The sequence below is a fragment of the Aquarana catesbeiana genome, linkage group LG10 (assembly GCF_042186555.1).
Source record: "Aquarana catesbeiana isolate 2022-GZ linkage group LG10, ASM4218655v1, whole genome shotgun sequence".
NCBI lineage: Eukaryota > Metazoa > Chordata > Amphibia > Anura > Ranidae > Aquarana > Aquarana catesbeiana.
Window position 1 is genome coordinate 235,249,307 of NC_133333.1, and position 26,582 is coordinate 235,275,888.

General features: G+C 43.4%; 1 protein-coding gene across 11 annotated transcripts in view; it reads right to left on the reverse strand.

Annotated features, from left to right (window-relative positions):
- MTOR (mechanistic target of rapamycin kinase) overlaps positions 1–26,582 on the reverse strand; it is a 182,227-nt gene that overhangs the window by 92,841 nt on the left and 62,804 nt on the right. For 7 of the 11 annotated variants that reach the window (XM_073603449.1, XM_073603446.1, XM_073603447.1 and 4 more), the window contains exons 31-32: positions 12,061–12,136; positions 5,814–5,846 (exon numbers count right to left, since the gene is read on the reverse strand). In XM_073603449.1, the coding sequence (XP_073459550.1) occupies positions 5,814–5,846; positions 12,061–12,136 (109 nt within the window). The remainder of the gene's footprint in view (positions 1–5,813; positions 5,847–12,060; positions 12,137–26,582) is intronic. The other 4 variants (XM_073603448.1, XM_073603454.1, XM_073603453.1 and 1 more) reach the window with 1 other exon arrangement.

Consider the following 26,582-nt stretch of genomic DNA (forward strand, 5'->3'; position numbering starts at 1 on the left):
GATTCTTTGGATTAAGATCTATAAACTTTCCTGGGAAGCCGTGGTTTAGGGGGCACGTCAAAAAAGGTTCCCTGCTAATCCTCAGGTTTCCAGAATACACTCTGATCGTCCTACACGACATCAGAGAGAACCTGCGGTCTTTGCGCTGAGGTCATGGCTCCTTGCCCTGGGTCTCTGCAGAATGACACGGTACTCCAGGGATATCCCAGATCAGCACAGAGCCGAAGGACTTGGCTTTGAAGGAGGATCTGTGAGCAGTGCCTTTGGATGCGGGATGGCCCTGCTCTGGGTGCCCCTCGCACAATGACGTTATTCTCCGGGAAGGGTGAGGTAATTGGGAGACGTTTCTGTAACAGTTGAGCCTCGCAGGAAGTAATTAAAGCCGCTTTCTCCACCGTTTACCTAACACAGTAGGCCTTTGTTAAGAGGCCTTGGCTAGGGGAATAAATTCAACTCCGCCACTTCTGTCAACCGTTTCCTCGTCTGTTCTCCACTACTGCCGCCATCCATAGCAAAGTCTACTTATGTTCACACTTAAGCCACACAACATCCTGCAAAAGGGGGGACAGATTTTAACTCTTAAGCTGGCCATACACCGATCAAATATATGCTGATTCCTGGTGGATAGGTGGAATTTTATTCTGTGACCGGCTCTAAAAGGCACCACCTGACTTAAAGCGGAGTTCCACCCAAAAGCAGAACTTCCGCTTATATGCTTCCTCCTCCCCTCCGGTGTCACATTTAGCACCTTTCAGGGGGGGAGGGGAAACGGAGACCCTTCCCCACTTGCGGGAGACCGGCTGCAGCCGAATCCCCAAGAAGTTCGGCCGCCCTCCTCCTTTCCCACACCCGGGCCCAACTGGAATGCGCTTGGCACATGCGCAGTCGGGAACCAGCAGTGAAGCTGAAAGGCTTCACTGCCTGGTTCCCTTACCAGGAATGGCGGCAGCACCCGGGAGACGATCAGAAGATGGGGTGGGGTGCTGACATCGCAGGCTCCCTGGACAGGTAAGTGCCCTAATATTAAAAAAGTCAGCAGCTGTAGTATTTGTAGCTGCTGACTTAATTTTCTTCACCCAGGCTGGATCTCCTCTTTAAGTCAATTTTTCCAAAGGATTTTGGAAAGTAGCCAGGCAGAAATTTTCAGCCAAACAGCGCCTGCATCCAAATCAGATGCAGACACAGTTAAGGTATTCTTTTTTTTCAAATTTTTAGTGATTAAAAAAAAAATAAATTGCACTTTTATTGCAGGTAAAAAACAAAAAAAAAAAACAAACAAAAAAAACCCAAAAACGTGCATTTATCTTTTTGGAGGCTGAAAAGCATTGCAGATCCCCTGCAGAATTGTCAGTGTATCTGTATGGGCAAGCGGATACACTGGCAGGATCAATGAACCACCATGGGGCTACACAGCACTGTGGTAGTTCATTGAGAACTACATACTGACAAAGGATGTTGGTACTTTTAGTTCATTCATTCACAGAACTGAAAACTAGTACGGGGGGAGGGGAGGAAATGGCTGCAGCATTTGGGACCTGTTACATGGTCCAGCCTACAAACGTATGGAACAGGTAACGGGCTCCCAAAGATGAGCTTATCCTTTAACATTACAGAGCAATCAGTAATTGAATTAAAGTGGTTCTAAAGGCAGATTTATTTTTTTATCTAAATTATATGCAGTAATTAGATAAAAAAACAAAACAAAAACAAAAACCTTGTGTGAGTGCCCGCCCCCCCCCCTGAACCATATCAGACCATATGCCCTCAACTTGGGGGGGGGGGGGGGCTTTGGGGCACACAGCACTATGTCCCCATGTTGATGGGGACAAGGGCCTCTTACCCACAACCCTGGGCTGTTGGGGGTCTTGAATGACTAGGGGGTAGTAACCCCCTCTACCCAGTCACCCAAAGAAAAAAAAAAAAAAAAAGTAGTGTAAGAAAAGCAGGAGGTGGTTTTTGACCTTTATCAATTCTTGATATTGTCCCCCGTGGTAGCGCGAACGTCAATCACGTTGCCCCGATTAAGGAAAAAAAAAAAAAGTGCTTCCCCGACGAAGTCTCACTTTGTTTTGTCAGCTCCGGTGTCTGACTATGGGGCATGGCCAAGCGGTGACGTCCCCCAAAAGAACCTGCCCCTTTTTGACAACACCGGAACAGCCAGAACAGCGTTAGCCTTCAAGGGGGGGTGTGCGTTTCTCTAAGTGGCCTATAACGTGGCTTGCCGGTTTTGTGGTAGCGGAGTCTCACAAAACAGACAAGCTGTGGTCCTTGAGCTGATAAAATGTCACCTTGAGAATGCCGATTTAGCTATTGCCAGTGGGAAAGCAGACACTGAAATATCGGGACTATTAGATGGATAAAGCCAGTAATGCACTAGAACGGAACAGCTAATGCGAGTATTGGCAGCCGGTGTTGTGCAGAACAGACTGGGCTTAGTTATAATTTCAAAGAACTTTGTTCGATGTGTCTTGAGCGCAGCTGACGTTCATACAGTCACATTAGCTGCTACATGCTCACGTAGTTCTGGCTTTTTCAGACAACAGGATCGCCATTTGAGCCCGTCTACCTGTCAGCAACAGCTCTCAATGAGCCAGTGGCTGGTTCTTTTCACTGCATGGGGACCTGGCAACCAAGAATTTTCCAGTCCTGCAAAACTTTTTTTTTTTTTTTTTTTTAAATACTGTTTTTACCTTTTTTCCCCCTCATCCTCAGTGCTGCTGATATGAAACCTCTCAAAACCTCCTCCTGTCTATATACATTGGCTGCACATCATTGCTTATGACCAGTATCCTGATGAAGACAGCGGTGAACCATACCCGAGCAGTGGCCGTTGGCACGGCCTCCTGTAGTCTCCACCAGGAGCCCATGTGACAAGGTTACACAAAAGGATAAACAGGAAGGCAGGGACAGAACGTTGTCACAGGGAATTCCTGAACAAGGACCCTCTCGGCAGGATACCCATGGATTAGGTTAATGAAAGATATCGATTTTAAAAAGACTAAAGACAACGGTTTTGAACGGCATAAAACATGTTAAAGCTTGTGGGCGGTTTTAGTGATTTGGTTTAGATTCAGTTTAATAAATCATCATTTGTTCAAAAGAAACCAGCAGCTAACATTGTTAAAATATTGAAACCATCTGAAAGATAAAAGCGAACCAAGAAAGATATATACGGTGTAGCAGATAGCTGACACAAAGTACATAAAATCCGTGTTCAGCTCACATTTGTCAGGTTTCCAGATGTGAAGGCAACCACTGTTCACATGTGGGGGAACTGTCAAACTTTAAACAAAAGTCTAAATCAAAATAGGAAGCAGCCGGAATACATCTGAGCAATCACGTGGGCAAACGTATGTACATACAGTAGCTAAAAATCTGCTGTGTTAGGCTGACGTCACACCCATGTATTGCGGTAATGGATCAATCAGAATGGCAGTCTACTGCATTGTACAGCAGGTGATGCAGTTCCAGTTTTCGTTTTGATGTTGTGCATTGGTAGCCCATTCCAAGGCCTCTGTCACAATGTTATTCAGTTGTAACGTTAACATGCAGAATATTGTGCATTACCACGCACTGCTTTAGAGAATATGTAAACCCAACATTTCATACTCCTGATATGTGCCTGCTGTACCATGTACTTGTATGAGAAAGTCTCCTGTTCTCTTTGTATCGCTTCCTTGGTGTGAAATCCCTGGTGTCCCTGCCAGACCCTCTGCTTTTCTATTAACCTCCTTGATGCTGGCTGCACACATATGCGGCTGCATGTAAACCACTTACCGTGCTGAGAACGCGCTCCAAGCATGGTAGGAGGCGAGTACCAGAAAGCTCTCAATGCATACTAGTGGTTGTGAGCTTTCTGATCATGTGACCACTGACAGCCATTTACAGCGGTCATATGACCCATTTGCTAGCCTCCTGGCTTTTAGAACCCTTAAAAGGCCCAGGAGGCGGATGTTGGGAAGGGGTTAATAACTGACTACGCTAAGCAGGAGAACTCAGACTGCTCTCTTCCAATGATCAGACTTGTCCTGACACCCCCCCCCCCCCCCCAGCCTTTCCTTCACAACCATTCACTGGGGGAAAAAAATCAGTGTATTATTGCTTCTCCTCCCCCAGATCTTATGCAGCTGAGAGTAGAGGGTATGGGATAACACAAAAAAGGGGAAAAAAAAAAAAAAAGTCTTTATAATGTATATCTAAAATATACAAACGTTTTGCCTTTAAAATTTTTATTTTAAACTGAATAGGTTGTTATACAAGGTGATTGTTTACAATCACTTTAAGGAGTGGACAGGCAGTGCATGGCAATGGCACAAAAACTGCACCCTCTATTCACCTGTAGGCAAGGAACGTGTGTTAAGGTGCACTGTATTCTGTGCCTTAGCAGGAATTATGTCTTCAAATTACTCTTTGGTTAGTCATGCGATGAACTCCATTGGGATCTGGAGCTTCCCAAGTGGTCTAGGATTTTTGCTCAAGTTAAGGCAACAATGGCAGGACAGTGGGCAATCTAAATTTTAACAAAAGGGCAACTTTGACCAAATGCAAGAATGCTCCTGTGTGTGAAGACTACCATTTCCCATGTGATCTTGGTGACCCTACTCTTGCGTCTTGGTTTTGCTATAAACGTATTAAGGGGTTTTCTATTATATTTGTAGAAATTTCAAGGATGATTCATAAAGGGGGCCACTGCTGATCGCCAGTTTAAAGCTGAACTAAACTCTCAAAACAATAACTGCAGTCATGGCCAAAAATATTGGCACCCCTGCATTCCTGTCAGATAATGTGCCACTTCGTCCCAGAAAATTGTTGCAAGTACAAAGGTTTAGGGATTGTCATGTTTGTTTATTTTGTTTGCACGCAAAACTCCAAAAATGGACTGAATAAAAATTTTTGGCACCTTCTCAAAATTGTAAGAATTGCATTCCAAGTTTGTGATCCTCCTTTGAATTGTAATTAAACAAAGCAGCAAACAAATTGTCTGAGGATTTTAGAACAAAAATTGTGAAAAAGCATGGACAATCAAGGTTACAAGTCCATTTCCAGGAATCTTAAAAGAGAAGTATGGTTTTGGGAGTTTCCCACCCCCCATCATACTTATCTAGGTGGATGCATCGGTCTAATGCTGCATCTGTCCCCCAGTGCCCCTAACACTGAGAATGGCTTGGTTCTCACAGTTCCGAGCAGAGAACTGCTGAGTGTCAATCAGCTTCCATCCGCTCCTCCACGCTCACTAGAGCGCTAAGCTGTGGAGGGGAGAGGCCGACTCAGTCTCTCAGCAGCTCACTAGGAGGCTGAGACGGGCGTCAGTCCAGGCACCTGGCGGATCCAGACTTCCACTGTCGGGATGACACGGTGCCTGGACTGATTCCTGTGACGTCAGCAGAGAGCAGACTTCAGTCCGCTCTCTGCTGAAAATGAATCACAGGAGCGCAAAAACGAATTGCACTCCTGTGACCCATAGGAGAAGCACAGCCAAACGAGCTTAGGCTGGACTTATCCTTTAATGTTCCTGTGGCCACTGTGAGCAACATTGTCAAGAAGTTTACAGCCCATGGCACTGTAGCCAACCTCTCCGGACGTGGATGAAAGAAAAGTTGATCAAAGATTGCAGCGAAGGATTGTTCCAATGGTGGATAAAGAATCTCGATCAACTTCCAGAGACAAATTCAAGATCACCTTCAGACACAGGGTATAACTGTCAGCTCGCACTATACGTCGCTATCTGACTGAAAAGGGACACTATGGTAGGAGACCCAGGAGAACCCCACTGTTTACATAAAAACATAAAAAAGCCAGAGTGGAGTACTTACCTGAGGAATCCAAAATCCTTTTGAGAGATCGTGCTGTGGACAGACAAAACAAAAAAATTACAGCTTTTTGGTAAAGTCCATTCTACAGTTTTCAGAAAAAGAATCGAGGCCTTTAAAGAAAAACAAAAAACAAAAAACAGACCCTACAATCAATCAAACATGGTTCACTGAGGTTTTGGGGTTGCTTTGCCGCTTTAGGCACTGGATGTCTTGACCAAGTGCAGGGCATAATGAAGTCTGACTACCAAAGAAAAAAAATCTAGGGTGCAACATAGGGTCCAGTGTCAGAGGTCATGGTCCCAAGGTCTTACAGCAGGACAATGACCCAAAGCACACGTCAAAATGGCACCCAGAAATGGTTTAGGACAAAGCGCTGGAGAGTACTGAACTGGCCAGCAATGAGTCCAGATCTAAATCCCATAGAGGACCTGTGGAGAGATCTCAAAACAGCAGTTGGGAAAAAGAACCCTTCCAATCTGAGAGACCTGGAGCAGGTTGGCAAAAGACGAGTGGTCCAAAATTCCAGCAGAGAGGTGTAAGAAACTCCTTGATGATTACAGGAAGCCATTGATATCAGTTATTTTTTCCCAAGGGGTGAGCTACCAAATATTACATTGAGGATGCCAATAATTTATTCCAGTTCATTTCTGAGTGGAATGTGTCAGATTTGGCTTTTCAGATATAAATACAATCAGCGCAAACAATAAAGTGAAAAATAAAATCAATAATGTGTTGCTCTCCCAAAAAGACTGTGCAGTGTTTTCACACCACCAAAATATTAAACTAAAATTAATATACAGTGTAGCACAACATACATCCATGAAAATTAATTATAAGTCCCAAAAGAGTATTTCTACGTGTTCATTTGTTAAAAAAAAAAAATCTTTTCAGAAAAGTTCAGTAATAATGACGATGTGATAAACATGCAAAGGCACATAAAACACCCAGTGTTTTCACTTTTCATGCACCAGTGCGACTTTGAAAACGATCTCCCCTACTGAAGAGGCCCAAGCATCTGGCGCAACGCGTTCAGGGAGGAGCAGAGCTTGTGACGTCACGCCAGGACCGTGCTGTCCTGGGTGGTGAGCCGGCTGGGGAGATGGTTTTTGAAAGCGCTATTGTTTTTATGATCTTGTAAGTGGATTTTAGAGTGGGGTATTTAATAAAGTTGTTACAGAGTACGCTATATCTATGTCCCACTCGGGCAGTGGACTTGGTAACTGAAGCAATGAGGAGACAAGATTTATCTGGTTGGGAATATGTTGATTGAGCGTGTTTAATGCATTGAGGTGAGCGGGCATTTTGTCTGGTGGAGGAGTCACACCTGTGCACGAAGAGTGAAAACACTGGGTGTTTTATATGCCTTTGCATGTTTATCACGTCATTACTGAACCGAAAGATTTTTTTTTTGTTTTGAACAAGTGGACACATAAAATGGAAATACTCTTTTGGGACGTATACGATTTAAATTTTGTGGATTTATGTAGTGCTACACAGTATTCAGTTAGTATAATATTTCAGCTTTTTGTTTCTCCACTCTGTCATAGCAATACAAAAAGAAATAAACATGAGAATGCCTAAACATTTGTAATTGCAACAATTTTCTGTGCGAAGTGGTGCATTATCTGACAGAAATGCAGGGGTGCCAATATTTTTGGCCATGACCATGTTTAATCCTTATGCTGCTAGCATTAGTATATTGGTAGGAATAACCCATTATACAGTGCCTTAAAAAAAAGTATTCACACCCCTTGAAAATTTCCACATTTTGTCATGTTTACAACCCAAAAACTTATTTATAGTTGGGATTTTATGTGATAGACCAACACAAAGTGGCACATAATTGTGAAGTAGAAGGAAAATGATAAATATTTTTCAAAGTTTCTTACAAATAAAAATCTGAAAAGTGTGGCGTGCACCAATTGCCTTCAGAAGTCACCCAATTAGTAAATAGTCTGCCTGTGTGCAATTTATTCTCAGTATAAATAAGCTGTTCTGTAAAGTCCTCAGAGGTTTGTTAGAGAACCTTAGTGAACAACAGCATCATAAAGGCCAAGGAACACACCAGACAAGTCAGGGATAAAGTTGTAGAGATTTTTAAAGCAGGGTTAGGTTATAAAAAAATAGCCCAAGCTTTGAACATCTCATAGAGCTCTGTTCAATCCATCATCCGAAAATGGAAAGAGTATGGCACAGCTGCAAACCTACCAAGACATGGCCGTCCATCTAAACTGACAGGCCGGGCAAGGAGAGCATTAAATCAGAGAAGCAGCCAAGAGGCCCATGGTAACTCTGGAGGAGCTGCAGAGATCCACAGTTCGGGGGGGATTTGTCCACAGGACAACTATTAGTCGTGCTCTCCACAAATCTGGCCTTTTGCAGTTTGCAAGAAGCCATATATGGGACACAGCAAACATGTGGAAGAAGGAGCTCTGGTCAGATGAGACCAAAATTTAACTTTTTGGCCTAAAAGCAAAATGCTATGTGTGGTGGAAAACTAACACTGCACATCACCCTGAACACACCATCCCCACCGTGAAATGTGGTGGTGGCAGCATCATGGTGTGGGGATGCTTTTCTTCAGCAGGGACAGGGAAGCTGGTCAGAATCGATGGGAAGATGGATAGAACCAAATACAGGGCAATCTTAGAAGAAAACCTCTTAGAGTCTGCACAAGACTTGAGACTGGGACGGAGGTTCACCTTCCAGTAGGACAATGACCCTAAACATACAGCCAGAGCGACAATGGAATGGTTTAGCTCAAAGCATATTCATGTGTTAGGATGGCCCAGTCAAAGTCCAGACCTCAATTGGATTTAGAATCTGTGGCAAGACTTGAAAATTGCTGTTCACAGACGCTCTCCATCCAATCTGACAGAGCTTGAGCTATTTTGCAAAGAAGAATGGGCAAAAATGTCACTCTCTAGATGTGCAAAGCTGGTAGAGACATCCCCAAAAAGACTTGTAGCTGTAATTGCAGAGAAAGGAGGTTCTACAAAGTATTGACTCCGGGGGGGCTGAATACAAATGTACCCCACACTTTTCAGATATAAAAAAAAAAAAAAAATGGTTGAACCATTTATCATTTTCCTTTTACTTCACAATTATGTGCCACTTTGTGTTTATCAGATAAAATTCCAATAAAATACATTTACAATTTTGGTTGTAACATGACAAAACGTGGAAAATTTCAAGGGGTATGAATACTTTTTCAAGGCAATGTATTTACCAATTTATTTTCTTAACCTTTATTCAGTTGTTTGCTGGTTTCCGGCCAAGGCCAACATGATGTCATACATCCCAGGAGACTTCATGGGCATGGTTTTAATTTTATCTGGAGAGGAGGAGGAGAGGAGAGGAGAGGAGAGGCTTTCCCAACTAAGCACACCCTCCTGCCTGCATGCCTGAGCTAAGAGCAGAGGGCTTGTAGGAGGTAAATGTAAAATTACAAGCACAGCTCAAGCTAAAAAAACAACTTTTGATTTTGTTTTGGATATAGCAGGTAAGAGTTAGAGAATTTTAATTGCACAACCAAAACTAAAAAGAAAAAAAAAATTAGGCGTTGGCGTTTGGCTTTAAAGTGATTTTTTTTAAGTTTAAAATAACAAACATGTCATACTTACCTCCACTGTGCAGCTCGTTTTGCAGAGTGGCCCTGATCCTCGACTTCTGGGGTCCCCCGGGCGTCTGCTCCCCGCATTAGATAACCCCCTAGGAGAAGCACTCTCGATGTCCATAGACACAAATGCCGGACTCTGCCCCGCCTCCCGGGTCTTTGGATTTGATTGACAGCAGGAGGAGCCAATGGCTGCACTGCTATCTATCCAATCAAGAGCCGGGACCCCATGCAGAGAGGGACAGCACGTCTCCACCGAGGGAAATATGGGGCTCAGGTAAGTAAAATGGGGGGGCTGGGGGGCCGGTGACTGCCAGGAAGTTTTTCACCTTAATGCATAGGATGCATTGAGGTGAAAAAACACGAAGGTTTACAACCCCATTAAATGTAAAACAAAGAAATGTAATTCTAAAGACTCAAGGTTTTTTTCCTTCATGCATTCTATGCATGAAGTAAAAAAAAAAAAAACCCTCTGTGTAGCAGTCGCCCCCCCCCAATACTTATCTGAGCCCAATCTTGATCCAGCGATGTGCATGAGCCTCAGTTCTCTGGAGACCCTGCCTCTTCATTGGCTGAGACAGCAGCGGGAGCCATTGGTTCATGCAGCTGTCAATCACAGCCACTTAGCCAATCAGGAGAGAGGGGGGTGGGGCTGAGCCATGGCTCTGTGTGTGAATGGACACGCAGAGCCGCAGCTTGGAAAGGAGTCTGCCCGGGTGCCCCCATTGCAAGCTACTTGCTGTGGGGGTACAAAGGCCAGGAGTGCCAGCGAGGGACTGGAGAAGCAGAGGATCAGGGCTTCTCTGTGCAAAACCATTACACAGAGCAGGTAAGTTTAACATGTTTGTTTTTTAACGGAGATCTTAATACAACTTTAAAGCTGAAGTTAAATGCTGCATTGCCTGGTTCCTCCCTACACCCTCATCAAAATGCTAATTCTGTAAATGAAACCTGTTTCGATTACATATCTTTAGAATGACTCAGTGATAATACCACTCAGTACATGTACTTCTCTATGCAATGCAGGTAGATCATGTCTGGTGGGAGGGGTCAGCAGGGTGCTGTACATGGCTTTCTGAAAGCACCACAGCACCCTGCCCTATCAAGAGCCCTCAGTCCTGATGCAAGCAGTGGGCTGGCTCTTAGGAAGGGTTCTGCAAACAAAACTCCTTTTGCCAGGTTCACACGTATGAGAATTGGATGCGTGGAAAAGCACATCCAAATTTGCATGACAGGAGAGTGCGCCCGGCTCTCAATGGAGCTGGTTCACATAGCTCCAGGGTGGCTGCAGCCCTCTTGAAGAAGGGTCCTCAGAGTCTTAGGCTCCGAATCGGGTGCAAATTCAGGCAGAAATTAGGACCCAATTCATACTTGAATCGGTGTACAGGGACCCTAGGGACGCTACGGACCCCCTGCTGCAAGCCGTGACCCCAGCATGTGTGAGCCCAGACTGAAGCGTTGACATCAGTCTGGAGGAGAGGGTATTCCGAGGCAGACTATTTAATATACATACCACCCTTAAAACACACACAAGTAATGCTGAGTCTCCATGACCGAAACTGATGCTTGAGGTCCTCCAGCCAGGAAATGAGGCAGGTTCTGTCTGACTTCCTGCAGCTTCTAATGCACATTGTGAGAAGCTCTGTGTGCAGTGCAACCAGAAAAAGCACAATTTCGGTCCAGGAGAGGAGCCTGAACAATTGTGCAAGACTGAGGGGAATTGAGCATTAACCTCTTAGCGCCGGCGCCTCTCGGCTCTTTAAGAGGTTTATGACGGGGCGTGGCTTAAGATTGCGTGACCACTGTGGTTGGCCATTACGGCAGCCACGTGGTCCGAAAACTCCCGATTGCAAGGAGCAATCGGGAGCTTTCGGTTAAGCGACGGGAACTGTGCCGGGAGCGTGCACGCGCTCTCGGCAAAGGTGTAGTGGGGGCAATTCACGGAATTATGTGGCCCCTCTGCGTTAAGGACCAGGTGCCGAGAGGCCGCATATTTCCGTACGGCTGGCCCCAAGGGGTTAACTGACCTGAGTCTGTTCAATAAAAACGGAACGATAATTTCTGTGTATTTAAGAAGTATGGGAATATTTTTTTTTTTTTTTTTTTTCCTAAATCATAGTTAACGTGAATGCAGCATCGCTCTAACACTGAGAACTGAGCAATCAAAACACAGCCATTTGCTTGGTACTCAGAGCTCCTTGAGCAGAGAGCTGCTGCCTGTCAGTGGTCAGCCCTGCTCCCTCCCTGTGCTGTGGGTCCAGGCGTGTGGGTGGATCCCAACCATATAGTCGCGATCTTGCCCGAGCCTGGAACGGATCTGTGATGTCAGCAGATAGCAGGGTGAAGCCTGCTGAAAGCGGGTCACAGGAGTGCAGAATGAACTGCACTCCAGTGATCCACAGGAGGAGACGTACATTGGCTGTACTTCTCCTTTAATCCAGATTGTGCTTCTTGTACCGGTTTTAGAAACAGAATACCCATGATATACACCACAACATGTTCAGTGATTTCCCCAGAACTTTGGAATTTTTAGCAGCCTGCAAATAATTCAGGAGAATACATAAAATCCCTTTGATGCGTTATTTTAGTCGGCGTGATTATGCCGTAACCCTGGACGCAGGACACACTCACCATTTCCCCATAATGCTTCATAGCAAACTCTAAGACCCCGGACGCTGCCTCCGGCTGCTGGAGCTTATTGTTAATGCTGAGAGAGACAAAAAAGAGAAGACAGACAATATGAGGAGGCCTTCTGGACACAATGCAGTACGGTGATATAAAACACTACTCGGTCACATAGACATCCACGCACCCACACTGGCAGACAGCCAAGCACTTATGTAATGGGCAATAATGCTGAACTATCCCAACAATGTCAAACTGTTATTTTATGGCCGCACGCACGCGGCTAGATGAATGCCTGGGTACTGGAAACAAAAGCCATACACCAAGGCGTTATGGAAGCAGGAACAACTACACACCAGGCACTGGCAACCCGCCCAACCCAGGCATGCTGGGACCTGTAGTTCTTACAGAGGCGCTTGCTAAATTCTGCAATACATACCTGTGACCAGAACCTCCTAGAGTCATTTCTTTTGTCTGATCCTGAATGGGATATCCATACTGCTTGGATACCCAAAACTGGGTTTTCAATTTTGAGTGGACACCGGCATCTTGGCTCACCTCCTAGCTGATTATATCATTCTAAGAGGGAGGCAGGAAGATTCCTGAACTCTAAATTAAGTTCAGCCAACTTGCCAGGGGTGGTAGCAGGATATTTTTCTGATTTTTAACTTGTCCTATGTAAAAAATAAAAAAAATAAAAATATAATATATACACACAAAAAAAAAAAAAAAAAAAAAAAAAAAAAAAAAAAAATGAATTACAGCCAAAGCTCATTTGGCTGTACTTTTCCTGTGGTTCACATGAATGCAGTTTGTTCTGCAGTCTTCAGCAGCCCGCTGTCAGCCGACGTCACAGAGCCGGTCCAGGCAAGGGAAAGATCACGACCATATGGCCAGGATCCGCCCACATGCCTGGAGCTGATGAGAACCTCAGACGGTCGCTCCCACTCCCTCCGCGATCCACTGAACGTGGGGGGGCAGACAGTTGACTTGACGGTGACTGACAGTTCTCTGCCCAGGGTACTCTGAGAACCAAGTGATCGGCGGTCTTTGATTGCTCGGTTCTCAGTATTAGAGCCGGTGGAGGACAGATGCAGCATTGGACCGATGCTGCATCCACCTAAGTAGGATTAAAAAAAAAAAAAAAAAAAAAAACACACACCCATACCTCAACCCTTTGAGTGACCAAATACCCACCACAATATTGCAGTCCCGCTATAAGTTGCTGATCGCTGTTACTGGTATATATTTTAAATTACACACCCCATAATTTGTAGACGCTATAACTTTTGCCCAAGCCAATATATTTTGTTTGGGTTTTTTTTTTTTTTTTTTTACTAAACATATGTAGCAGAATACATATTGGCCTAAATTTAAGAAGAAATTTGATTTTTTTTAAATTTCTGGTCATTGTTTATAGAGCAAAAAATAAACTTGAAGATTATCAAATACCACCAAAAGAAAGCCCCCCTCAAAAAACAAAACAAAAAAAAAAATAAATAAATAAAAAATTGTATGTACAGCAAAGCACGCACATGCAATTGTCAGTTAAAGTAACGCAGTGCTGTATCGTAAAAACACATTTAGCATGAAAAAATATATCTCATTCTAGGTTCACTAGGACCAAAATGGCAGCAAAGAAGGAATGTGCTATATTGACAAGTTAGGTCTATAATACATGTTTTTAAGCAAGCAGTTAAGTTGAAAACACTAATTTTACTAGCAGTACCCTTGCATAAAATCCCTTTTTGCCGGTCCTTTACAGGACGATATACGTTGTATCATTTATCATAGAATTCCTAGGAAGCAAAAACCACAAATGCATCACAAACCAATGTTGTTATATATCCCCCAATGGTACAACTACCTCTAGCAATGGAATGTCACATAAACATTTAAACACTGGCTCCTTTGTTACAAGCATTCTGGAGAGACCGTGCGCCAAGCAGGACGCTCAGATTTACTGTTATTTTCTACCTAAATCACCGAAAAAAAATAAAAACAAGACGGAAAATTCTGTTCTCATTTTGGAAGTGGTTTACAAAACTTTCTCAGAAGTACAAAGAGCTTCTAAATTCTGTTACTTCCATGGATCCAATATTTATGTAATCAAACTAATTAAATTTTTAAAGGACCACAGAAGCATACAACGCAAACCACATTTCTGCAGTCAGAAAGGGGGGAGAAATAAAAAAAAAAGGAAATTGAGAAAATGGTCTCCGTACAATGAAGTACAGATCAACCCTGACCAGCAGAGCTTTTGGTAAGACGAGAGAATAACAAATCCGAAAGATTTAACTCTCAGGAGGCTGCATATATCAGAAGCATTAATGAGACCTCCAGACGTTAATGTGAAAGAGCTTCTGTTAAAACGTCGATTATTTTCACAGCACGGTGCGGACTAGCATCTGGGTTTTTGAATTTTCAATTTTTGACCCAAAGCCATCGCTCCCCACTAAGCTCTTTGACGTTAAGAGTGGTTCTTCACTCCGCGCTCCCAAGGCGTTGATTGAGGTCTATGCGGTTCAGGAGCTTGACACTTGAGTGAAGGGGCCCGCCGAGCGCCCAGTTGTATTTATTGACACTATAACAGCGGAGAAAGTCATAGGCAAACACTGGATTTCCTTTTCCTAAGAGCCTGTCTGTCAGCCTCCAACACATCTGTATGCCAGACGTGCTTTGAGCATCAAGGCCTAACCTGCCTCTCGTCAACTTTCACGCCTCGGCTCCTGGGATGTGTAGCGTTGCCGGCGTGAGGCTGCAAGGACAATGAAAGTCTTGTGTGATAACGGTTGAACCTGGGGTAAGAGACCCCTCTGGGCCAAGATCTCAGAGAGACATGAAAGTGAAATACTACAAAAAGGGTATTAGGGCACCTTCTAACAGCCACACGCTACATGAACTCAAACAATGAGCTCCAGTGACAGTTTTATTAGGAATGCTCCAGGATTCCCATGGGAATTCGAATATACGTGATGACTGTAGAGAAAGTGAGGTAGAAAAATTTATTAGGACCACACCGCCACATGTTTGCCATAAACCATCTTGGAAATGTTTATTTACTCTTCAAAGACATCATCCTATTTACTTCTGCTGTCCGTATCTGTAGAAATTCCTGCATCTTAAAAGGCAGGATGTATGCGTTTACACCTGTGGTCTACAGAAGGAGAACCATCTCATCCTCTTGTATGAGAGGACCAACATAGCAATGTAGAAACTGTAGTTAAAGGATAGGGAGGGAGGGACTCGGCAGGAGGGAGGGAGGGGCCAGGAGGGCTGGTGGGGGACCCGAGGAGGATCAGGGACATTCTGTGAAAAACTATTACACAGAACATGCAGTTAAAAAAACAAATCAGCCTTTAAAAGCGGAGTTCCACCCAAAAAAGTGGAACTTCCACTTATCTGAACACCCCCCCCCCCCCCCCTCCGGTGCCACATTTGCCTTTTTTTTTTTATAGGTACCCTGTTCCTGCTTCCGGGAGACCGGGCCGCGGCAATTTACTTCAGCAGCTCGGTCTCAGGAACACAACCCCACCCCACCCCCCCCGGGCCAGTGAGAGAACGCATGCGCAGTATGGACCCAGCCATGAAGCCAAAAGGTTCCCTTACCAACAATGGTGGCGGAAGCACCCAACCAGCTGATGGAAACTACAGCTGCGGTGCCGACATCGCTGGATTCCAGGACAGGCAAGTGTCAGCAGCTACAGTATGTGTAGCTGCTGACTTAATTTTTAAAGGGGCGGGCGGAACTCCTCTTTATATCAACCCGTGTTCATCTCCACTAGATGAAAGAGGAGGGGGGCGGAGGAGGGAGCAAGAGAGGGGAGGGGAGGGGGGCAGAGGAGGGAGCAAGAGAGGGGAGGGGAGGGGGGCAGAGGAGGGAGCAAGAGAGGGGAGGGGAGGGGGGCAGAGGAGGGAGCAAGAGAGGGGAGGGGGGCAGAGGGAGCAGTTGATGGGATTAGTAGTTTACACAAGAGAGAACATTGTTTATGCTCTCATTTCAGCTCACAGGAATTGACAAGTACTTTGCTTTTCTAGCAAGATCAGCAAATATTTTTTGTACTTGCTGAAATGGTTTTAAGGCTGAAAAAAACTAAACTAATGCAACCATCATACCCAAAAACCTCTACATTTCGATGTCAAGACCATTTATAGATCTGTTCTTCAAATCTGTATAAATTCAACACCTTAAAGACAGGATGTGTGTTCTTACACCTGCAGGTTACAGGAGAACCATTTTACCCTCTTGGATGAGAAGCCTCTATCATGCACAAACTGCAGTTAAAAGTGGTGGTTGCATTCGTTTGTTTCTCTTTTAGTGTTGATCCTACCACAAATGCATAGCAGGTTTCACTTCCTGTAAGCTCAAATGGGAGCGTAAACAATGTCATCTTACTAGTGTAAACTTCTAATCCCTTCTTCTAAATGGAGATGAACAAAGACAACATGTTTAAAGTCCAGCCTGGGTGACAACCATGGCTCCCTCCACAGATACAGTAGGTGAGTGTTGCCATCGCTATGGCTCTGAGGAAGAGGGTTCGCCCTCAAACGCGCAAGTCGCTTGCGATGCCATCTGGGTCGTCTAAACATCTGGTCCAGGCTGTAGGCGTTTAGAGATGCTGTTTGCTATTGCCGGAGCCTTATTTTAAGCATGTTTGTGAGTATATTTCTTGTTATTTTATGAATAAATTTTATCCTTGGTAACACACAAGGTCGGTGCGCCCCCCTGTTCTTTTTGTAGGTTTCAGTTATAAAGGATACCCATTATTCTGAGGAGGGCAGCAAGAACAGCGATATTCCACTGACTTTGCTAAAGTGATTGGCTGCGCCACTTAGCTTACCGGGCACCTGAGCGCAGGAGATTGCTTGCCACCCAGGGATAGGAAGCGTGTTATTCATGAGATCTCCAGGGGAAAATGTAAGGAAAAAGACCTACAATAAGAGAACTAATGCAGCCACCACCATTCAAGAACTTGTAACCTGCAATATAATACTTTTGTTTTTGGTTTAGACAAACCCTAGCACTTTATAGCCGGCATCACTGATCTCCCCGCCATCAGAATACAACACAGTGGGCGTGATTCCCTATTCACAGAGTGTGTGGATGGGGGAATCGGGTCATTTTTTGTTTTTGTTCAACCCACTCGTTGAACGAGGGAAAAAAAAAAAAAAAAAAAAAAAAAAAAAAAGTGAACGGCCAAGCTTTACCAATAGCCGGTACACACACATCCATTTTTACAGCTATGATTCCATTTCATGTAATACTTCTAACTTGACTTTGTTTTTGAGTCATCCTGCAAGACAGTACTATGCTAACAAGCTGAATGAGCCCAAAAGGTGTCTTCTTCCCGGTGTCACCGCCTTCACAAACTGTGCCTGCACCTCTCCCGGCTACTATATTATGGCGCCGACCAGCTGGGTTTCTACCCTCACTTCCTGTATAATAAAGCATTTTTTTTCTCTCTCTCTACAGAACGATAAGTGAGGGGAAATCCCAAAACCAGGTCCGCAGTAAAAACCTAACAAGGCTTCTAATTCTTCCCCACCCTATGAAAATCCCCAAAAAAAAATAATAAATAAATAATTGGGGTAAACATACACTAACTCTTAACCAGGATTGAATCTTGAAGCCAGAGGCACATTTAGGTACAAAATAATAAAGCATATATTAAAAAAAAAAAAAAAAGTAACTGTTTACATAGAAAGATTGCTTTTACAGTTTCTCCTTTTAAAGTTTTTATGCGGTAAGTGGCAGACATGTTGGAACACAAAGTCCGCAGACTATTTATAAACCCGCCATAACGTTCCAATCACTGGAACAGAGGCAAACATTGAGAACTCCCCCCCCCATCCTAATAAAACAAGGCAACTGAATGTTCTTTGTTATTGCACTTTATTGGGCGATTAGGTTTTCCTATTTGGAAACGGCAGTTCGAGGAGCATTGGCTGAGACACCCAAATGTCCACATTCAGGTGCCCAACTTTGCAAAGAAGGAAATAAAGACACAGCAAGAAAAAAAAAAAAAAAAAAAAAAAAAAAAAAAAAAAAAAGGATCAAATTCGCTAAAAATTACTTTCCAGGGTGGAGCAGCTGCACAGACCCCACCAGATTTTAACCTCTATCTAGGACCTTGACTGATCTTCCCCACATAGGTCATGTACCAACCCAAGTGAGTGCCCCAAAAATGCATTAAATACCCTCTAGTTTTTTTTTTTTTTTAATGAAGTTGAATTAAAGCCATTTCTGGCCCTTTAAAAAGGTTACTGGCCTCGATTCTTGTTCCACTTATGTCAGAGACCTGGAGCAAGCATACATGGCAGGAGATAAAACGTTTCTTGCATGCTTGTGTAAGCTTTAGCGACTAGCCCTAGACAGAAAAGCTAAAATTAGCATTAAAGTCCTGATAAATGGCTCCAATGACAACCTGCTGTTAAAGAAAAAAGGGGCACCAACGCAAAATAATAAATAAATAAAAAAAAAAAAAAAAAAGAGGAAGTTACATACAAATGACTGTCTTACTATCAGCTGCAAGCTTAGGTGTTTCAGGGGTAAGAGAATCCCCCTTCAAGGTCTGGATGAGTCGGAGATTGACTCACCCAGATAGGGAATGTACAGCTGCTATAGCAAACTGAGTAATTTACCTGAATGTAGGTAAATACTGAATCTAATGAAAAGAGGAGGCGGCAATCTAATGCACAGAATAGATACAGATGCAGTGCTCTGGATTGCTGCCTTTCACTTAAAGATACGCAGACACACACACTGAAATTTTGCGGCACTTTTCGCTGCTGGGGTCCGTTACTCTTTTGCACACCCAAGTCCTGGAGAAGCTGGATTTTTTTATTACCACTGAAACACACTGGACACTAAGAGACAGAATCACCCAGGGTCCATCAGTGGGTAAAGAAAAACCTGGTCTTGGAGAAGCCTGTTAAATATCAGAATCCAAGTTGTTCAGAAGAATCCAGAACCAGCGCCATTCTAGAACCTATCCTTTGACCACCAGTTATACAATTATACCCCCATATTGCCTTCTTGAGGTCACATGGCTTAACCAGATATGAGGGCTCCTTCCGCCGTGTCTCCCCAGAAAAGAATAAAACTTCCACCCAAAATGGGGATTTCGATATTGGAGGGAAAAAAAAAAAAAAAAAAAAAAAAAAACACACACACACACACACACACACACACACACACACACACACACACCAAACATTGTAGAAATAAAACCCTCTTGGTCCACCGCAATGCAAAGAGCAATTCCAGGCATAATGTATTTTTACAGTTAGCTTGGACCAATGCAATTATCTATATACCATATCAGGACGCTGCTCCTGGAAGCTGGAAATGAATGAAGTAGACACCACTTTTCCAGAGCTCTCCACTTGCTTCCAAGTCCAGTGCTGAGAGACTGGCTTGAAGCATGCTGAACACAAGAGATCAGTCACTCAGCTTGGGCGTCATACAAAGAATGCTTTGCATCTTTTTTCAATTAATTTAATGCGTTCTCTGACTGGATGAAGTGGGGAGCGTTATGTCACCGCCCCACCTCTCCACCTTGTCCAATCAGAGAACGTTTTGCATCCAGAGAATACAAAGCCTTCTCTAAATGGTGCCCATGCTAAGCGTCTGGCCTCCTGTGTTCAGAAGGCATCAGGCCAGCCTCTCAGCACAGGGCCCAATGGAGACCACTAGAGTAGTGGTGTCTACATCAGAGATTGCTGGCTTCCAGGGCCATTGGCCAGGTTTGGTATATACAGTACATAGTTATATTGGTCCAAGCTGGATGGATGTAACCATGTAAAAAATGACACCTGGAAACAATCCTTCACCTACATATCGCAGTTATTTACCTGCTTTGGTTCTGTAGATAGAGCTTTCCGGGATACTATAAAAAGCCAATGAAAGGTTGGGAGAGAGAGACATGGTCAGACTAGTACTAGGACAAGAAATGCTGCAACCCTCTTCCTGCACCACTTTTCTGAAGGTGCCAACAAAGCAGAATCTACTAGTGCAGGTCATTACTGGGGGTTCCTGAAATGCAATCCATAGCCATGTGCAGACATCTGGGTAAGGCAGCATTCCATTTACAAGATCACATTAAAAATTGCAAAAATGGTTTATTGCAGCAAATGGGGAAAACAAACCTGGTATGATGGCATTTAAACTTGACCTTTCCTGAACTGGTTTAGGTGTATGACAGCAAAATAAGAAATAATTAAAGTGGTAGTAAACCCCAGGCATGAAATATGAACAAGGCATATCACACTATAGTGCAGGGATATGCAATCAGTGGACCTCCAGCTGTTGCAGAACTACAAGTCCCATGAGGCATAGCAAGACTGACAGCCACAAGCATGACAACCAGAGGCAGAGCATGATGGGACTTGTGGTTCTGCAACAGCTGGAGGTGCGCTAACTGCATATCCTTGCTATAGTGTGTACTGGTCTCAGACAAGAGCACTGAAGCCTGGTACACACTAACAGTGTTTTTTAAAAAAGACTGACAGTTCCAGTTGGAGCCACTTTACTAAAGATCCAACGTTAGTACAGCGATCTTCCCCCGCTGAACTGTTGTATTCTCCACAGTGGGGTTGCGCCGGCTTCTGTCGGACCGACTGACATACACACGGGCTGAATGTCAGCTGGTTTTTATTGAACTGGTAAAAGCCTCCCGACATTCGGCCCGTGTGTACCTGGCTTTAGTCTTAGTTCTGTTCACTGTCTCATTCCTCTGCTATTTGTACAACTCACTTCTGACAAGTTTTCCTGACACTAAGAGCTAAGCCTAAGCTCTGTTCCTGTGTGAAAAGAGGGCTACCTTTAGAACCTTAAAAACACCACACATACATACACAAAGAAAAAAAAAAGCCTGCTGATCATGTCACAAATGCACTAAGCTCTTAACTTCTTATAAGAGCTGACAACACCATGACTATTGGTGCACTGAAGTTCTAACCAGTGTTGTCAGCCCTGCCTGCTGAACTATACAACTTTGCCTGTCTTCACTTTCTCTGTCCCACTCCACATGTATACCTGTACATTGAATTCTATACCAGCAAAAAACAGTGCTGCTGGCTCGACTTCTAAGAGCCTTGTCCACGCCATGTAGGAAAAGGGTTCTTAGGAGATGCAGTTTGAGGGGCCAGCCTATGTCAACAGGACCTGACCTGCCAGCAAACGCCCTTCAACAATTTCAGAGGTCTATTGATGTCACAGGGGATAAGTTTCATTACAGGAACAAGGCAATATATAAATGAATGCTCGGCCAAGCTCTAGAGCAGTGGTCTCCAAATTGTGGCCCTTTGCTTGCTTTTATCCGGTCCTTAAAGCACTATTCTTCCCACTGATAGGAGGGACCATTCCTCCCACTGACACCAGTAAACTGGGGCACTATTCCTCCCACGGACACCAGTAAACTGGGGCACTACTCCTCCCACGGACACCAGTAAACTGGGGCACTACTCCTCCCACGGACACCAGTAAACTGGGGCACTACTCCTCCCACGGACACCAGTAAACTGGCTTTTTTTTTTTTTTTTTTTTTTTTTAGAAAGTTTAAGGACCCATGACCTAGAGGGGGAGAATGTTGTTGGGTCGTACATCTGAGGAACGTCTGAACATTTACGTCATGCACTTATGAACCAAAGGTTCAAAAAAACAATTTCGAGGTGTCAGGCGCAGTGCTCTAAGCTAGCGTCTCTCCTATTATAAAAGAAGGTACAATTCTTAACTTTTTAAAACTAAGTGGTTACATAATTTTCTCATTTCAAAGGGATATCCATTTCAGTAAGACCTATGTGTTCCTTGGATACCTCAAAGCTTTTTCAACACAAAGCCAACCCTTCCCGTATCTGTAAAAAAAAAAAAAAAAAAAAAAAAAAAAAAAAACACACCAAACAAACTTTCACGGTGCCTTGAAGAAATGTGCAGTCTAGCTGGTTATATATAATGGAAGCATTTAGCCTTAATAACTTCCTCTCCGTAATTTCCAGAACATTTATTTTTCTAGCTAAGTTTTTTTCTTTTGATGACTAATTCCACATGCATATTTCTCCATGGTAAACAATGAGTCGACGTTTAATACAGATTCCTGACTTCATCCAATCACCTTCTGGGAAGGAAATGGTCTCCGCAAGGTGTTTTACTGTTTAAGGTTGGAAATCAAGCGGAAAAAAGTCGGATACCTTTGCAGACTTGGATTTTTAGTATTTATGTTTTTCTGGAGCATCTGATACTCTTTCCCAGCAGGCCTCCTCCTGCAGCGACTGGTAGCAATCGCTTTTCCTTGCTCGCATTCTTCGGAGATGAGGGGACTGTTTTTCAGCTGGTTTCAGGATGGAGAATAGACCCCGGGGAATTGAGCTTCTGTCGGGCGGGGTGTCCAGGTCTGCTTATGTTATATTATTGCTGCCAGCAGTGGAGAAGCAGGCGATGCCATCGAATGGTGTGAAATTCACTAGCTATTTCCCCAGTAATATTAAAGAGTCGCAGAATACTGACAGCACAATAAGACCCAAGAGGCTCATAAGTCTGTGAAAAACCAATGATGTGCTGTAACTACAACAACTGCATTCAATGGGGACAGCCAACCTTACAGCTATGTACATAGCTAAAATACATACAAGTGTGCACCTTGCCCAAGTATTTGTAGTTATGCCCATTTATTTGCTCATGCCACACAACCAGCGCCATGATGGTGACATCTATTTAGTTTCCTGTGTCACATGTCTGCTCATTGGACAATGAAAGAGCAGAATCACACGTCAAACTCTCCATGTCTAAATACCACCATAGAACAAAAATCGATACAGCCCTTAAAAGCAGATCTTCCACCTTAACTGCAAAGTCCAGGTATGCAAGGTGCCTCCCCCTCCCTAAAATGTTGCATAAAAGTACCTGTGGGGCCAAAATTGATAATATTCTCACCTTTGCTTGGCTTCTGTAGCGCAGAGGGTGGGAGGTCATCTCCCTGCCGCCAAGTAACCCAAGTCTTGCAAAAAGATATTGCAGCAACTCAAACATTTCCCGATATCTGACCAGAAGCCAGAGGATGCCACAAAAGTATCTAATTTTTACCCACCCCACACAACTACATTTATGAAGCTTTTAAAGGATCAGGGAATTTGAAGAAGCAGACCCTGCCAATAAAATCTAAACCCTTGTTAAAGCAAAACTCCAGAAAAAAAAAAACACAAAAAAATAAAATGATATTAAAAAAAAAAAAAAAAAAAAAAAAAAAAAAAAAAAATCACCCTTGTAGTGGGGCTGTGCCTGCACTGAAAGGATTAACTGCTAGTTTTAGTCTAAGGGGCATGGAAAAGTAGATTTTCTTACCTGATACTCTGTCCCCGCAGGCTCCTCCCCCACACTGCTTGCAGCATCTTCTCCCCCATGCTCCAGCGGTCTAAAGTCCTGACATCATCAGTACCAATGCAGGATCAATAGCCCTGCATTGGACATGAGGAAACAGAGGAACAAGTCCACTGCCAGAGCATTACAGAATGCAGTCTGCTGGAGGCTAGTAAGTAAAAAGTGCTTGTGCTCACCCCCAGACCTAAATGAGCCTTTCATACTTGTAGTGCAGGCACAAGGGAGAATTTGTTCTTCTGGAGATCACTCTTGCTCTCTAGATCTCTCCACACAAACATCTCTATCTCTCTCTACACACACACACACACACACACACACACACACACAGTATCTCACAAAAGTGAGTACACTCCTCACATTTTTTGTAAATATTTTATTATACCTTTCCATGTGACAACACTGAAGAAATGACACTTTGTTACAATGTAAAGTAGTGAGTGTACAGCTTGTATAACAGTGTAAATTTGCTGTCCCCTCAAAATAACTCAACACACAGCCATTAATGTCTAAACCACTGGTAACAAAAGTGAGTACACACCTAAGTGAAAATGTCCAAATTGGGACCAAAGTGTCAATATTTTGTGTGGCCACCATTATTTTCCAGCACTGCCTTAACCCTCTTGGGCATGGAGTTCACCAGAGCTTCACAGGTTGCTACTGAAGTCCTCTTCCACTCCTCCATGACGACACCACAGAGCTGGTGGATGTTAGAGACCTTGCTCTCCTCCACCTTCCACTTGAGGATGCCCCACAGATGCTCAATATGGTTTAGGTCTGGAGACATGCTTGGCCAGTCCATCACCTTTACCCTCAGCTTTAGCAAGGCAGTGGTCATCTTGGAGGTGTGTTTTGGGTCATCATGTTGGAATACTGCCCTGTGGCCCAGTCTCTGAAGGGAGAGGATCATGCTCTGCTTCAGTATGTCACAGTACATGTTGGCATTCATGGTTTCCTCAATGAACTGTAGCTCCCCAGTGCCGGCAACACTCATGTAGCCCCAGACCATGACACTCCCACCACCATGCTTGACTGTAGACAAGACACACGTCTTTGTACTCCTCACCTGGTTGCTGCCACACATGCTTGACACCATCTGAACCAAATTAGCTTATCTTGGTCTCATCAGACCACACGACATGGTTCCACTAATGTCCTTAGTCTGCTTGCCTTCAGCAAACTGTTTGCGGGCTTTCTTGTACATCATCTTTAGCCAGGCAGACCAATTTGATGCAGTGTGCAGCGTATGGTCTGAGCACTGGCATGCTGACCCCCCCACCCCTTCAACCTCAATGCTGGCAGCACTCATATGTCTATTTCCCAAAGACAACCTTTGGATATGACGCTGAGCACGTGCACTCAACTTCTTCCTTCTACCATGGTGAGGCCTGTTCTGAGCGGAACCTGTCCTGTTAGACCGCTGTATGGTCTTGGCCACCGGGCTGCAGCTCAGCTCAGTTTCAGGGTCTTGGCAACCTTCTTATAGCCTAGGCCATCTTTATGTACAGCAACAATTCTTTTTTCAGATCCTCAGAGTTCTTTGCCATATTGAACTTCCAGTAACTAGTATGAGAGAGTGAGAGCGAACACCACCACATTTAACATACCTGCTCCCCATTCACACCTGAGACCTTGTAACACTAAGTCACATGACATCGGGGAGGGAAAATGGCTAATTTGACCCAATTTGGACATTTTTACTTATGGGTGTACTCACTTTTGTTGCCAGCGGTTTAGACATTAATGGCTGTGTGTTGAATTATTTTGAGGGAGCAGCAAATGTACACTGTTATACAAGCTGTACACTCACCAAATTACATTGTAGCAAAGTGTAATTTCTTCAGTCTTGTCACATGAAAAGGTAAAAAATTTTTTTACAAAAATGTAAAGGGGTGTACTCACTTTTGTGAGAAAAAAATAAATAATATATATATTATATATATATATATATATATATATATATATATATATATATATATATATATATATATATATATATATATATATATATATATATATATATATATATATATATATATATATATATATATACACACACATATACATACATATATACACACACACACACACACACACACATATACACATATACACATATATATATATATATATATATATATATATATACACACACGCACATATATACACATACATACACACACCAGTAATTTGCTGTTAATAAATGACCTTTCCATTTAAGTACAGTATGCACCTATTGTAGTTTTATAAAATGGTCAATATATTCAATGCAGTAGCAAACTGAGGTGTTCTGTATACCATCTGTATATGAACACCCCTAGAAAATGTAATTTCCTATTTTTGAAATGGAATTACTAATTTTCACACTTTATTTTATTTATTTCAGGTACTTATATAGCGCCGTCAATTTACGCAGCGCTTTACATATACATTGTACATTCACATCAGTCCCTACCCTCAAGGAACTTACACTCCAAGGTCCCTAACTCACATTCATATATACTAGGGACAAATTTAGAAAGGATCCAATTAAGCTACCAGCATGTCTTTGGCGTGTGGGAGGAAACCGGAGTACCCGGAGGAAACCCACGCAGGCACAGTGTCATGGTTGGGATTCGAACCAGCAACCCTTCTTACTGCTAGGCGAAAGTGCTACCCACTACACCACTGTGCCACCCTTCAATTCAACATACACTTAAATTTTTACAAGATAAAGACTTTACTCACTTAACGACCAGGTTCCGTTCCAGAGACCAGGTTGTTAAACAAGGAGAAACAAGTAATCAATATTTTAAGCATTTTAACTACTGTATTCTGAAAAAAAAAGCCTAAAAACACAAAACTCCAACTCAATAACTGTTGTAATTTGCATAATTAAAGAACACAAAAATAAAAATTCTGTACTGTACTATACAACAATGTGAAAACCAAAATATATGAATGCAGCGCTAGTATATAAAGTAATAAAGAGTGTATACAACGATGTACAGTTCATCGCTCAGGTCGGGGGAGCTGGTCAAGTAAAATTTTGGCATTCCCTGCTAAAGGAATTTAATTTGCGAGATTCACCTTGAGGCCCGGTTCACTGTGATGCGACAAGCGCTCCGACTTTGAGCACAAAGTAGCATGACAAAGTCACGCCCCATTAAGTGCAATG